General features: G+C 44.3%; 1 protein-coding gene and 1 pseudogene across 2 annotated transcripts in view; one reads left to right on the forward strand and one right to left on the reverse strand.

Moving 5' to 3' along the window:
- LOC148683052 (endoplasmic reticulum disulfide reductase DNAJC10-like) overlaps positions 1-13,556 on the forward strand; it is a 35,696-nt gene extending 22,140 nt beyond the window's left edge. For both annotated transcript variants that reach the window (XM_088660214.1, XM_088660215.1), the window contains exons 15-23: positions 537-653; positions 2,458-2,559; positions 3,548-3,703; positions 3,928-4,061; positions 5,568-5,621; positions 6,033-6,180; positions 8,591-8,710; positions 8,981-9,094; positions 10,409-13,556. In XM_088660214.1, the coding sequence (XP_088516340.1) occupies positions 537-653; positions 2,458-2,559; positions 3,548-3,703; positions 3,928-4,061; positions 5,568-5,621; positions 6,033-6,180; positions 8,591-8,710; positions 8,981-9,094; positions 10,409-10,420 (957 nt within the window). In that variant the 3' untranslated portion in view covers positions 10,421-13,556. The remainder of the gene's footprint in view (positions 1-536; positions 654-2,457; positions 2,560-3,547; positions 3,704-3,927; positions 4,062-5,567; positions 5,622-6,032; positions 6,181-8,590; positions 8,711-8,980; positions 9,095-10,408) is intronic.
- On the reverse strand, positions 8,109-8,495 carry LOC148683053 (microtubule-associated protein 1 light chain 3 gamma pseudogene; annotated as a pseudogene).
- Positions 13,557-15,492: the final 1,936 nt, after the last annotated feature.

A 15,492-nucleotide genomic window follows, 5' to 3' on the forward strand; every position in this document is an offset into this window, starting at 1 on the left:
GAGACGCTCCTTCAGGTATACTGGACCGAGGCCATTTAGGGCTTTAAAGGTCAGCACCAACACTTTGAACTGTACTCGGAAACGTACTGGGAGTCAATGTAGATCTTTCAAGACCAGTGTTATGTGGTCTCGGCGGCTGCTCCCAGTCACCAGTCTAGCTGCCGCATTCTGGATTAATTGTAGTTTCCGGGTCACCTTCAAAGGTAGCCCCACATAAAGCGCATTGCAGTAGTCCAAGCGAGAGATAACTAGAGCATGCACCACTCTGGCGACATAGTCCGCGGGCAGGTAGGGTCTCAGCCTGCGTACCAGATGGAGCTGGTAGACAGCTGCTCTGGACACAGAATTGACCTGCGCCTCCATGGACAGCTGTGAGTCCAGAATGACTCCCAGGCTGCGCACCTGGTCCTTCAGGGGCACAGTTACCCCATTCAGGACCAGGGAGTCCCCCACACCTGCCCGCCTCCTGTCCCCCACAAACAGAACTAATTTATACTTGGTGGTTGTAGTTGTTTTTCCTCTCTCTCTCTCTTCAGTGGTGCCCCCCTTGTCGAGCTTTGCTGCCGGAACTGAGGAAAGCATCAAAGCAACTCTACGGTCAACTGAAAGTTGGGACACTAGACTGTACAGTTCATGAAGGGATTTGCAACATGGTAAACTGCAAGTATAAATACTTTCCCCACATAAACGTAGCTTCGTTCCAGTTGTGAAAAGTGATATCCCAATTGTTTTGCAGTCAAAGTGATGGAAATTAATTGGACCGCAAGTCATACCAAATCCCCGCTGTGTGTGCTGGCTCATGGCACCTATAAATCACGTTAACTTTCTTTGTAAGCCGTTCGCTGCTGCCCCTTTAACTCCTGCATACTTTTCAGCTCTCACAGACATGAAACTCCATGAACTTGGGAGTCTTGCAAATAAAAGTTCATAGAATAGGAAGCAGGCATGGAATTTGAGCTGACTTAGAAGACTGGCTTCTGAATGTTTAAAGAGACACAAAAAAGAGCTAGATTTTCAGGCACCATTGTATGGAAAGCCTACCACAAACCTGACTTGTTTTTAAAGTAAAGGCCTGAGTTTTGAGATCTAAAAAGCTGAGGGGATTCCTTCCTTGCATCATATTATATTTCACCTCTTTATATCTATATTAAAAAAAATGAGTGCAAGGCACTTTAGAAGAATTAAAAACCATAGGGTGCTATCCAACTAAGTTCTGTTCAGATTAGAATAATTGAAATTAATGGGCCTAAAATTAGTCCTGCCCGTAAATTTCCACGGACCTACTCTGAGTATGACTAATATTAGATACAGCCCATTATCACTGTATTACGGGAAACAGAAATCTGTACAACTTTTAACTTAAAAACACTAGCCAGCATCCCTCTCATTGTTATGCTGCACAAACCTTCTCTATACCACACAGGTTTGTGGTTGTTGGTTTTTTTGCAATTATTGGGGTAACGGGGATTTCCTTTAAAGGGCAGATCCACACAATACATTTAAAGCGCATTGAACACACATGGCTTCCATCAAAGGATCCCGAGAACTGTAGTTTGTTAAGGGTGCTGGGTGCTGGAGCTATGGTTCTCAAGATTCTTACCAGGAAGTTATGTGCCTGAAATAATAATAATAATAATAATAATAATAATAATAATAATAATAATAATTTATTTATACCCCACCCTCCCCAGTCAAAACCAGGCTCAGGGCGGCTAACACCAATAAAATTACAATAAGACATGAAAGAAAAGAAAACAATTGATTAAAATACAGATTAAAATACAATACTAAAATTTAAAATGCAGCCTCTTTTTAAGTAGTCCATAAATCAAAACCATGAGGGAGGAAAACACAGGGGTCAGACTGAATCCAACCCAAAGGCCAGGCAGAACAGCTCTGTCTTGCAGGCCCTGCGGAAAGATGGCAAATTCCACAGGGCCTTGGTCTCCTGTGAAAGAGCGTTCCACCAAGTCGGGGCCAGTACTGAAAAGGCCCTGGCCCTAGGCGAGACCAATCTAACCACCTTGTGGCTCAGAATCTCCAGAATGTTGTTATTTGTGGACCTTAAGGTCCTCCGCGGGGCATACCAAGAGAGGCGGTCCCGTAGGTATGAGGGTCCTAAGCCGCATAGGGCTTTCAAAACCAGCACCTTAAACCTGATCCTGTACTCCACCGGGAGCCAATGCAGCTGGTAAAGCACTGGATGAATGTGATCCCGCGGCAAGGACCCCGTGAGGAGCCTCGCTGTGGCATTCTGCACCCGCTGGAGTTTCTGGGTCAGCTTCAAGGGCAGTCCTTGGATGTGGTTTGTATGAAGGCTATGGATCTGCCCTTAGGTTTTAGCCCTGAGAACTTGACCTGCCCAAATACTAAATGAAAAGGCAGAAATCAGTTGAGGCTTAAAGGGGGATCTCTCCCTGTGATTTCTGAAGATGTTTTCATCTTGATCTTTCGCAGCACAACATTAGAGCTTACCCAACAACGGTGGTATTCAACCAGTCTCACACTCACGAATACGAGGGGCATCACTCTTCTGAGCAGATCCTGGAGTTTATTGAGGTAATTTTTGAATTTTGTGAACGTTCTGTTGCGCCACGAAAAGTTGCTGTTTGGTCTTTGAGTTCCTGAATGGAAGTTTGAAGGAAACCTACCATACTAACCATAGCGGATAGCTCGATGAAGGTTTCGACCCTGTGTGTGGCAGCTGTGAAAAAGCCAAATTCCGTGCTAGGGAACACCAGGAAAGGAATTGGAAAGAAAACAACCAATGTAAAAGGGCCGTTATAAAAATCCATGGTGCGACCGCATTTAGAATACCGTGTACAGTTCTGGGCACCTCACTTCAGAAAGGATAGTGTAGAGTTGAAAAAGGTTCATTGCAGAAGCTGGGTCATGTAGCCTCAGTTGACTTGTTCATATCCCATGATTTTGTAAGCCATTCTCAGTATCTGATTTGTTTTCCCATTGCTTGCCTTCAGCCAGGGGTGGGGAACCTTTTTCCCCTGTCCACAAGCTTTTTTTGGGGGGGGGGTTACATTCCAGTGATGGGCAGGGTCAAAAAGTAGTTGGAGCTGAAGCCAAAAGTGGAGTTCTTCATCAGCAGGTCACACGCTGGGTTTCAACAATATAAAATTCTCAACTCAGTTAAAACAGATGGCAGTTACAGAAATACAGTGGTACCTCTACTTACGAATTTAATGCGTTCCGAACGCACTAAAGTCAAAAACGCACTGTAAGTCGAAAAAAATTGTAAGTCGAATCCCATAGGAATGCATTGGGAGAAGAAATTCGTAAGTCGAAGCAACCCTATCTAAAAATTCGTAAGCAGAAAAAATCCTATCTAAACTGCATCCAAGATGGCGGATGGAGCTCCGTTCGTAAGTAGAAACATTCGTAAGTAGAGTTATTCGTAAATAGAGGTACCACTGTACGGCAATCTCGTGTGTGTGTGTGTGTTAGTGCTATAAACAAATTGCATATGACTTGAGCTGTTCCTCCTATAAATTCTGAGAGCACTAAGTGAGCCTTCCTCTTCTCTGTGCTATAGGATCTCATGAACCCGTCAGTAGTTTCTCTCACACCCGAGACCTTCAGTGAGTTGGTGAAGAAAAAGAAGGCTAACGAAATCTGGATGGTTGATTTCTATGCTCCGTGGTGTGGTCCTTGCCAAGCCTTAATGCCCGAATGGAAGAGGATGGCCAGGGTAAAACCAAGCAATCACTTCTTTTCAGTGCCCAGTGTCAATCATGCTCACCTGATTACTAAACGCTTAGTTCCTTGTTCGTTTTCATTTTGCGATACTGAGACACACGTACCCCTAGCATGCATACCCAATGATCAGTACAGGATTTTTATTTTTACTCTGGAGGGGTCTTTTATTGCACTAGGTTTTGCCATTTTAATTGAATCATTGCTTCTCTATTTCAGTTGCTGAATGGGCTGGTTTCAGTCGGTAGCGTGGACTGCCAAAAATATTTCTCCCTTTGTCATCAAGAAAGCATTCAAGGTTATCCTGAAATAAGACTTTTCCCGCAAAAATCAGCTTCATCTTATCAGTACTAGTGAGTAATGCAAGTGCTTGGATTTGTTCTTAAATTCTTATTGAAAACCATGCCTGTTATGTGATGTAATAGAGCTATGGATCTGATAATCAGACTAGACTAAATCAGGAGTTCCCTCTGTACCAAAATCTGACAACCCCCCCTTTTTTTAACGTTTAAACTATCAGAAAGTACAAGTTATAACCTGGGGGGGGCTGTATTTTTTATTATCATAAGGTGTTCTTTACTTATTTATTTAAAATTGACTTTTTACTCACCTGATTTTACACTTTTTTATTCATAGCTAGAATTGTTAAATTTTCAATTACTTTTAATAATTTACCATTACATTTTACCTGAGAACGTTATTGATACAAATATTAGATGCCTTCCAAAAGCGTGGATGAATTAATATTGTCTTGCATTCCAGTTACTCCAATAAGCAACAGGAGTATTGCCACCCTTTCTAACTTGCCTGTTCATCTGAACATTGAAGCAATATCCTAAATTTATATAACCCATTTTTTAACGTAGATGTTTCCGAGTATTTCCAATTCTGCGCTATAATCATATAGGCTGCTGTTAAAAGATGGGTAACCATTTCTTGATCTCCTGGGACAATTGCGTCTTCAGTTTACCCAAATAATATATGTTTTTAGGAGTAGTTCTACCCACCCCTTATTAACCGTTGTTCTCTATACAGTCATACCTTGGAAGTCGAACAGAATCCGTTCTGGAAGTCCATCCGACTTCCAAAACATTCAGAAACCAAGTGCAGCTTCTGATTGGCTGCAGGAAGCTCCTGCAGCCAATCGGAAGCCACAGAAGGCCAGTCGGACATTCGGGTTCCAAAGAACGTTCGCAAACCGCAGCAATCACTTCCGGGTTTGCGGCGTTCGGGAGCCAAAACGTCTGAGTACCAAGGCTTTCAGGATCCAAGGTACGACTGTATAGTGAATGGGCTCATTTGATAATTGATATCCTATCATCTTTATCTCTTCTAATATTGGTGTGTTTGGGGTGTTTTAAAGCTTTTCGTTTTGGTTACAGCATGTCATTTCCTGCCAACGGAATTATTCCTGTGGAGGAAAGCATGCGTGAAATCTCACGCCAGATTTGAAATGGAATTCATTGTTGTGCTATGGCATATGTTCCGCCTGAGCAAGCATTTCACCTCGCCAGATAGAAGAATCTCCCCTCCTCCTCCTCCTCCTCCTCCTCATCTGCCTATGCGCTGTCCTGGGGGTTCCCCTGACCCCGAGTCTATTTGGGGGGGGGCGTGTTACGTGTGGTGGGAAACGGCATCGTGCAAGTGGAAGTCCTTGCTCAGGGCTTCCGCTGGCAGCGCCCATGAGATGAATCCTGCCCCATGTGGCTATTTTCAGGGAAAAATCTTTCAGCTGAAATAGAGAATACAGTGCCCAGCTAAATATCAATACCCAATGAACAGAAAGTGCACTACAGAAGTGTTGCCTCTTTCTGCCCATTTTGATTAGTCTTTTGCTTTTATACTTCTGTTTTTAACAGTAGCTACAACGGCTGGAACAGAGATGCACATTCGCTGAGAAGATGGGCGCTAGGGTGAGTGTCTGCCTCAAAATTTTATTCACAGTATAATTTTTGCGGGGGGGGGGGGGGCTCACATAGAATAATCAATGTAGGGGGCTGTAGGGCCATGCATGTAGGTGAGCTCCACCTTCCCCACCCCCACCATCTATGCTGTTGCACTGACTGTCTCACGTTCGGATTGTGTTGAAGGCTGTATGCATGAAGCCCCCCCCCCCCGAAATGCTCTTCAGACCTTTGCAATCCTATATTTGGACGCGAGGGGAGAAACTATTCAATAGGCCTCCTCCACTCAGGTGTTGATGATAACAGTGAATAGAAGGCACAAACAGGACCTTTCCTGGTGACAGGCCACTAGTTCTGGGAAGAATTGTTTGTGGGACTCTGAAATCCCAAGTTCCGTCTTTTCTTTTTCCCTTTCCAAAGGTATTTACCTCGGGTGTCTCTGGATCTGACACCTCAGAGCTTCACCGACAAAGTTCTGAACGGGAAAGAGCATTGGGTCGTCGACTTTTATGCTCCCTGGTGCGGCCCTTGCCAAAATTTTGCTCCGGAATTTGAGATCCTAGCTAAGGTAAACGGCCTGATCTTCCTGGAATGGCAAGTCACTGTCGGTTCAGTGCTCTCCTTTTTTCGCTCCGAGCTATTTTAGATGCATTGCGGCCAGGGTGGCCCCTGCACACAATGCCTGGGGTTGCCATATTCCCCCAGGTGAAAATCTGGGCAAAGTTGCTGAGCTTTTTTCTTCCTCTTGGGTTATTATTAGTATTTTCTGAACGATTCGCCCAAAATCTGCCCAGACGCAAAAATGGCTGCCTGATTCCTGGACGTATCTGGGAAAACTCGGATGCATGGCAGCCCTACACATGCCCAGTGAGGCCTTCTGTGGCACCTGAAGGGTTTTCTCCCTCCACTGAAATTAAGGCTTGAGAGGGCCATTCTACTATAATAATAAAAATAATTTATTATTTATACCCCGCCCATCTGGCTGGGTTTCCCCAGCCACTCTGGGCGGCTTCCAACCGAATATTAAAAACAATACAGCATCAAACATTAAAAACTTCCCTAAACAGGGCCGTCTTCAGTTGTCTTCTAAAAGTAAAATAGTTACTTATTGCCTTGACATCTGCTGGGAGGGCGTTCCACAGGGCAGGTGCCACTACCGAGAAGGCCCTCTGTCTGGTTCCCTGTAACCTCACTTCTCGCAATGAGGGAACCACCAGAAGGCCCTCGGTGCTGGATCTCAGTGTCCGGGCTGAACGGTGGGGGTGGAGACACTCCTTCAGGTATACAGGACCGAGGCCGTTTAGGGCTTTAAAGGTCAGTACCAACACTTTGAATTGTGCTCGGAAACGTACTGGGAGCCGGTGTAGATCTCTCAGGACCGGTGTTATGTGGTCCCGGTGGCCACTCCCAGTCACTAGTCTAGCTGCCGCATTCTGGATTAATTGCAGTTTCCGGGTCACCTTCAAAGGTAAAGGTAAAGGGACCCCTGACCATTAGGTCCAGTCGTGACCGACTCTGGGGTTGCGCGCTCATCTCACATTATTGGCTGAGGGAGCCAGCGTATAGCTTCCAGGTCACGTGGCCAGCATGACAAAGCCACTTCTGGCAAACCAGAGCAGCACATGGAAACGCCGTTTACCTTCCCGCTATAGCGGTTCCTATTTATCTACTTGCATTTTTATTTGCTTTCGAACCCCACGTAAAGCTGTAACCCATATAAAAGAAGTTGTGTGTGCTTGGTTTCCAACTCTATGATTCTATGATTCTTTGGACAATGTCTCCAGTTTGCGCATGGGTTTATATGGGCCCCAAAACCTTGACAGCCCCTGCCTTGTGGATTTGACATCCACTTTCTCAGAGTATCTCACTATGAAACTAGTTGCCAATCATGGAAGTAGATGTGGGTGCCCCCCCCAATTTATTTTTTTAGCAATGAGCTTTAACTCCTGTCTCCTCTTCCTCCTCAATTTTTTTTTTTTTTTTTTAAAAAAAAATTTAAAAGGGGGAAGAAAGATGAAGTAACAAAAACAGCTGTGCGGTTAAAATTTCCACTCGTGGAACCCTCCAGATCCCCATTAGGCCAATCGGCTTTGTTTAAAATAAGAAAGAAAACCAGACAATAGTTTCCTGTGCAATATTAGTGGTGCTCTTTTTTGTATCTATGTCTATATTCGTCTAAAGAGATGAGGGAACAAATTAGTTTAAAAGAATAAGCTGGCAGTGGGTTAAAGTAATGGCCCTGCAGAGTTGGTTAAGAAAGTACATGACCCTTAAACACACCCTGTCACCTGGGCGCCTTTTCAGGCAGATACAACATAGAAGGTAGTTCAGTTGCTTCAGGGATAATGACAATAAAGCAGAGCCTGCCCGATGGTGAATACTCTTCTCCCATGCCACTCTTACACAAAAGCAGTTTAAAAATCCATGTCGTGATAACTATGCCTCAAAGAGAAAGGGAGGAGGGGGGAGACTGCAGAGGCCTTCCTCGGATTGGGCTCATGGGCCGACATCACCAAACGTATCTTGAGATGCATAGATAATGTAGAGGAAGCCGTCGTCATCTTTGTGGGCTGCGTAGACCTCCGAGACAGTCAGGCTCAGGCAGGGCAGGCTCTTGTTGTCCACCAGCAGGTAGAAGGCTTGAGTGGCTGTCAGGGACAGGCGGGCCCTCAGACTGTAGACAAACTGAGACATAGATAGATCCCCTGAAACCAGGAATTTGACCCGGCCCAACGGAGGGAGTGTCCTCTCCTTCTGGTAACGCTCAAGGATAATCGGAATCTTGCTTGGATACTTCGTCCTGACATCAGTTGTTTCCTTCATCCGAGAGGCTAAATTTTTCCTCTGCTTGTATGGACGGTCGTCACTCTGGAACCTCAACATCTTTCTTTAAAAACACAAAAGACCCCTTTCTCCCCCTCACCGGCCCTTTCCACTTCCACTCTACAGCACTAACTCCTTCCTCCTCAATTTTTAAGGCTGTTAAAGGGAAAGTGAAAGCTGGGAAAGTTGACTGCCAGGCTTACGCCCAGACCTGTCAATCTGCTGGCATCAGAGCCTATCCAACAGTGAAGTTCTATCCTTACCAAGGAGCAAAGGTAAAAGCACAGAAATCTCCATCATGTCAACTATGATGCGGGAAGGGGTGCAGTTCTGTCGTGGAGCACATGCTATGCTCGCAAGAAGGGGTGTATTTTGGTAGTCATTTTGGACTCACAGCTGTCCATTGAGGTGCAGGTCAATTTTGTGTCCAGGGCGACTGTCTACCAGCTCGATCTGGTACGCCAGCTGAGACCTTACCTTACCTCTGTGTTTGTTTGTTTGTTTGTTTGTTTGTTTGTTTGTTTGTTTGTTTGTTTGTTTTTAAGAAAAATGCATTTGGGGAGCACATAGACAGCCATGATGCAAAAGCCATAGCCGAACTCCTGATGGAGAAAGTAGAAGATATTAAGAAAAAGAGGGGAAAATCTTCCAGAAACAAGGTGAGTTTCCTTTTTCCCCACGGTTGAATTTGACACAGATATTTTAGCATATTTCTCCTCTGGCTATTTGTGTTCATGGTTTGCACCCAATGGTGCAGTGTTTCCCAACCAGTGTGCCTCCAGATGTTTTGGGACTACAACTCCCATCATTCCTGACCACTGGTCTTGCTAGCTAGGGATGATGGGAGTTGTAGTCCCAAAACATCTGGAGGCACACTGGTTGAGAAACACTGCAATGGTGGATTTGTTGCGATTGCTTCACCTACCCACTGTGTCACCTCCCCAAAAGATGATCCTGAGAATTGGAGAGACCTTCTGGAACAGTATGTGGGATATGGGACGAAGGGGGCCATAGGTGGGGAGGGGGAATCAGTGACTGTCAGGTGCCGCTGTCTTATCGGAGTGGAAACATAAAACTACTGTAGGAGACAGCCATCTGAAATTAGGTGTGCAACAGCAATACCATCTCTACTCTTGCATTTGAGTTTGACGAGATAGAAGCATTTCAAATACAGTGGTACCTTGGTTGTCAAACATAATCCGTTCCGGGTGTCCGTTTGACCCCGGAACAGTTCGCAAACCAAAGCGTGGCTTCTGATTGGCTGCAGGAGCTTCCTGCACTCAATCGGAAGCTGCGTCAGACGTTCAGCTTCCAAAAAACATTCGCTAACCAGAACACTCCCTTCCACATTTGCGGGCTTCAGGAGCCACAACGTCCGAGTACCAAGGCGTTCAACAAACAAGGTACGACTGTACTTCTAAGGATCCGCAGCAATTGACAAGAGATGTTTTGATGCTGAATGACTATGTGCTGTGGCAAGCAAGTAGCTAAATTGCAACGTCGGTCTACCCCAGGGTATTTGGTAGCTGACCTCCTCCCTTCCGTGCTTGGTGGTACTGTATCACTCCCCAACATCTTGAGGAAAGGTAGAATCAGTGTCATGGCATGGAGTCCAAAGGAGGAGAGCAAATTTGGAGATACCCGTACTTTATGGCTGTACAACGTTAAGACCTTCTTCGAGAAAATATAGGTCCCTATATATGAAATATCTTGCTTATCTGGCACTGCATGGCAGTGGCGGCAAATTATTCTAATATTCCCAAGGCAATCCTTTATGACAGCCTCTCCCAATTCTGTTAGGCTATGACTCTCAGCCTGCACAGCTGGTGGTCAGGAATGATAGGAATTGCAGTCCAAAACTCCTGGGTTGGCGAAACCTGCTTCACGCAAACATGAAAGGAACATTTCTCCGTAGTTTACTGCGTCATTTTAATTTCTTTTCCTCCCTCTCTTTGTCCCTTTCCAACAATCAGGATGAACTCTGAGCCGTGGAATGAATTCAAACTGAAGCAGCGGCAATGGAAGTATTAGATCATGCTTCCTCGAAGAGGAAAAAGGAGAACATCAGGCTTCGTGGACACAGCTTTCATCTCCTCAAATGCTACAAGAATGTTACGAAGCATCCCAAGTGCTCATTTGTAACAGGGGAGGAGACGCTTGTTCCATGAGTGATATGCTCACTGAGAGCTTTTCTTTTCCTGGACTTGAGACTTGATCAGTAGCGGAGGAACTGTAGCTTCCCCCCCCCTACCCCTTCTCCCATTCAATCCTCCCAACCTTTGTCTACAAAACAGTCTTTTCTTGTGCTGAAAAGGAACACTATTAATTTCCACTTGCGGTACTGCAGGTATATAGACTACTCAGCAGCACAGAAAGACTAAAACAGCTGTCTCTCTTTTTCCTTCCCCGGGGGAAGGAAAATTGTGGTCTGAACAACTATCTTACCTCTGGTTATTGTAGTTAGTGAGCTTTGTCCAGAATTCAGTGGGTGTTAACATAGGAGTTGGAAGAAGTTCAGTCTTCTTAGCCCACCTACATTCTAGAATGTTCCGCATTACATCCCGGTTTCTAAGCCGCTTTTGAAGAGCGCTCAAATGGTTGTGAGCAAGCACGATGGCTTCAGTGCTTGGCAGTCAAAGGGTGGAAGGGACCTTGTCTGTGTTGCCTCCCCACTTGCGGTCCGCCAGTTGCGAGTGCTAAGCCGCCATGCTCAGGTTTTGACACTGGAAACATCCCTGCAAGTGCTCAGAAGAGCGATGCGCTGCTGTTTGTCTTTCGTGATGTACAGGCAACTGTAACCAGAAGGTGGCAGTGCGTACACAAGATTGCTTGCTATGGACTGCAGCAGCTGAGAGCCGACACAAGCAAGACTTTCTTCAATGGCCACCTTAGTGAGCTAGGAGAGCTGAAAATCATGCCAACATATGTCACACCTGGCAACCAATGCCCTTTGGTTTCGGATAGTACATGGGCAGACGAGTCTAAAAAGCTGAAGACACAAATTTTCATGGCCCTCTCGCAGCTATGGCGGCTTATTTATGAGAAGTGACGTACCGTACTTTTCCGTGTTTAAGACTATGGTTTTTTTAATTAAAAAATCATGTTCAGAATTAGGGGTCGTCTTATACATGGGTAGTACATTATGGGGCTGTGGGATTGGTTGCTGCCATGAGTTCGAGATTCTTATTGGTGGCTGCTGCAACGGCTGTTGTTGATTGGCTGTTGCTGTGGCAATTGGGCGGGTGATTTGATGCTTTTTTCGAAAAAAAGCTCAACAACTCTGTGTCCCCCCCCAAAAAAGCTCAACAACTGTTGGCAATCCCCCCCCAATAAATCTCAACAATTTTGGGGAATTCCCCCTCCCCATTTTCTTAATTTTGAGTCCCCCAAAATAGGGGACGTGTTATGCACCGGGGCGTGTTATACACGGAAAAGTACGGTATTTAGCTTTAACTCTGCAAGTGTGCACTTGATTCTGACCAAACTAAACCTCCTGATGTATATTCTGCTCTAATAGGCTTAGTTTGGACAGAATCAAGTCGACACTCCCAGAGTTGACGCTCAATACTTTACTCCTGGTAAATGAGCCCCCCACCCCCAAGCTCTTCTACCTAAGCTGATTTCAGTCGGACTCGCTTCCGGGTAAACATGATTATAAAATGCAGGTGAAGCTTCTCCCACATCCAAGCAGATAAGATGCTGAGTTGCACCGTCGTGATTTTCCGCAGAATTGAAAGTACAGTTTATTTATTTACTTTTTAGTTTGTGTCACAGGAAATATTGTTTGATTTTAAAGCGGGGCACTTGAGTCACTGTTGGAGGCATAAACGTGAAAAGAAACCGCTGGATGAAGTCAGTGAGCCCGGCTAGTTTAGCATCCTGTTCTCAAAGCGGCCAATCAGATTATGCTCCTGCGGTTTCTAGCAACCGGCTTCATCTGTTTGGATACTAGCCTGCTCCCAGCCCTTTAAACAGAGTTGTAAAACGTAACTACTGGCTTTCTTCTTCTTCTTTTTTCTATTTTCAGTATTCCAAGTGCCTTCTGAACCTTGATCTGCTCAGTAATGAAAGTGCCAAAGCAAATTAAAGACTTGATGCACTTATCATGGCAGAGATTTTCACAGTCCATTTGACGACTGCGCCTGTGAAAAGTTTGCGCCATGAAAAATGTGCTAGTCTTCTAAGTTTTCTCACTAGATTGTCCATGTGAGGGGGGTGGACTTAATAATTAACAAATACATTGGAATTGATCCAGAATTACCTTTCTGTTTGCGGAAAGGATGGAGAGCCATGCAGTTCCAGGGGATTGCCAACCAAGGATGGGCTAGGGCGAGAGACAGCAGATTCTGGAAAAAAAATATCGCTCTTTTCTCCTCTAAATGGTGCACTTACCGTATGAGCAGACCTTCGCTCCTATTTCATTGATTTCAGTGGGTCTACTCCCGAGTATGACTTCATTATATATCATCTCTAGAAGCCAACCTAATGTAACACCCACCCACCAACCAACCAATGTTGGCGCTTGCCAAAGTCTTAAATTGTTTTTCTGTATTAGTATCTGTACTGTACTGCCCCCAATTTTTATTTGAAAATCCCATGCTGGGAATTTTGAATAATAACCCTCCTCTCGCTAAAGACTGGGCATCTAGAATATTGTTTGGGTTTTTTTTTTAAAAAAAAGGTAGATATACTTTGCAACCACCCACTTTTATGAGTGACTACAGTTTTTTCCTGTGTATTTATGTAAGAATTATTCTGCACCTGTGGAGAACAGGTTTTATTTTTCAGCAGAGAGACACTTCCACAAACCACGATTATTTGGTGAAGCCTGCATGTTCAAGTGCCCAGAGTAATTAGCTCAGCTATGAATACATTTCTGTTACTGAATCACCAGCTGTTTCCCCCCCCCTAAAGGTAAGAACATAATTTAGTAACACAGGGAGTTACTAAACCTTCTGGTTCTTCCCGTTAGCAGATGCAAGAACACTGGAGTGGATAGGATCAGAACACAGTATTCCTTTTGAAAATATTGCAGCTGTAGATGCTGCTGTGTCAGTTTCAACTGCAGTCTAATTACCTCTTAAACTTTTATACTACAGTAATAAATGGTTTCATCCAGTACATCGTCCTCCTCTTCAGCTTTCATGTTGTGGTTCTGGGTTCAAGACCTTTAAATTCCGTTTTCTGAAGCTCTAAACAAACAAGCAACTAGCATCCCAAAAAAGCAAACTAATGTTAAATGATGTCTACATTAGATTCCCATTCAATACAGTCATACCTCTGTTTAAGTACGCTTCGGTTTGAGTACTTTTAGTTTTAAGTACTCCGCGGACCTGTCTGGAATGGATTAATCCACTTTCCATTACTTTCAATGGGAAAGTTCGCTTCAGGTTAAGTACGGACTTCCAGAACCAATTACACTCATACTTTGGGTTAAGTACGTTTCAGGTTGAGTACTCTGCGGACCATCTGGAATGGATTAATCCTCTATCCATTCTTTTCAATGGGAAAGTTCGCTTCAGGTTAAGTACAGACTTCTAGAATCAATTACACTCATACTTCGGGTTCAGTATGCTTCAGGTTGAGTACTCCGCGGACCCGTCTAGAACGGATTAATCCACTTTCCATTACTTTCAATGGGAAAGTTCGCTTCAAGTTAAGTACGCTTCAGTTTAAGTACTCCATGGACCGTCTGGAACATATTAATCCACTTTCCATTACTTTCAATGGGAAAGTTTGCTTCAGGTTAAGTATGCTTCAGGTTAAGTACAGACTTCTGGAACCAATTGTGTACTTAAACCGAGGTACCACTGTATTTTCTTTTTTAGTTTCCCTAGCTGAAGAGACAAGTCACTTTCAAATGGAACAGTCATCTCTTGGGGACTGGACCAGAACCATTTTCGTTTGCAATAGCTCCTATAGTCAACCTGGGAATGTGCAATAAGGAGAAATAATAATAATAAATGCTGTACTGTTATGCTCAGCCAACTTCTCCAGATAAGACAACACCTTTCCTTCAAAAGGTGGTTACTGCAGGACTTTGGCATTTTGTCATATTTGAGTCTACAAGTATACAGGTTAAGCATGGGGGGGATGCAGTTTAAACACACCAGCAAACCTGAATGCCATTGCTCCCATATCACATCGAGAGAGAGAGAGAGAGAGAGAGAGAGAGAGAGAGAGAGAGAGAGAGAGAGAGAGAGAGAGAGAGAGAGAATCATAAGTTATCCAGATCCAAAACAGATCCCTGCAGCAGCAGAAACATGAAAATAAACACAAATATTCTGCTAAGGAAGCAGAAGCAAAATGTTCTTTAAAAAGAACTGACTGAGGTGTTTGATCCTTTCTCTGGAGTTAAGATAACCAACCAAAAGATTGCAATTACTGTTGTCTTAGAAGCTCGTTTCAAGGCAAAGACTGCAGAAATCCAGGAATGAATACTGTCCTCTCCAATAAGCTTTCCAGCCAAAGAAATCCAAGGCTTCCTTCTGTGCAAGGACAAATGCTCCCCAAAGCCAAACTCCTGGGGGCAGATGTTCTAGCCAGATGTGCTGCTGAAGTCAGGCATCTGATGCATTTCCAACAAAAACAGGTACAGGAGGACAGTTTTTATTACACTTGTTCATCACGTTTTGCCTCGGTTGCAACAATGCAGTGCAAGGGCTGGTTTTGAAATGGTTTGCAAGCATCATGTGGACCACTGAAGTTTTAAATAGCACTGAAGTTTTAAATAGTTGTGTTGAGTTTCTCCACCAAAAGCAGGTTATAATTCCTTATTTAAAACCCATTAGTCACCCGCAAATGATGAAATTAGTATGCTAGCATAACTTGCTAGTGCAAATAAAACTAGGGTGGGCATGTGTCCTACCTTACAGAAAGGTTACAGTAAGGGGCCTTGTTAATACAGTTAATACCTGAACAGGCACACGTCTTCTCCCTTTCTTCTCCACAAGGGTGAGATATATTTTTATTTCCAGAACAATAATCTTCCCCAGCCACTCTGGGTGGCTTCCAACAGAAAAATGAAATAAAATAATCTATTAAACATTAAAAGCCT

This window comes from Zootoca vivipara, unplaced genomic scaffold (assembly GCF_965207765.1).
Source record: "Zootoca vivipara unplaced genomic scaffold, rZooViv2.hap1.1 HAP1_SCAFFOLD_39, whole genome shotgun sequence".
In the NCBI taxonomy this organism is placed as follows: Eukaryota; Metazoa; Chordata; class Lepidosauria; order Squamata; family Lacertidae; genus Zootoca; species Zootoca vivipara.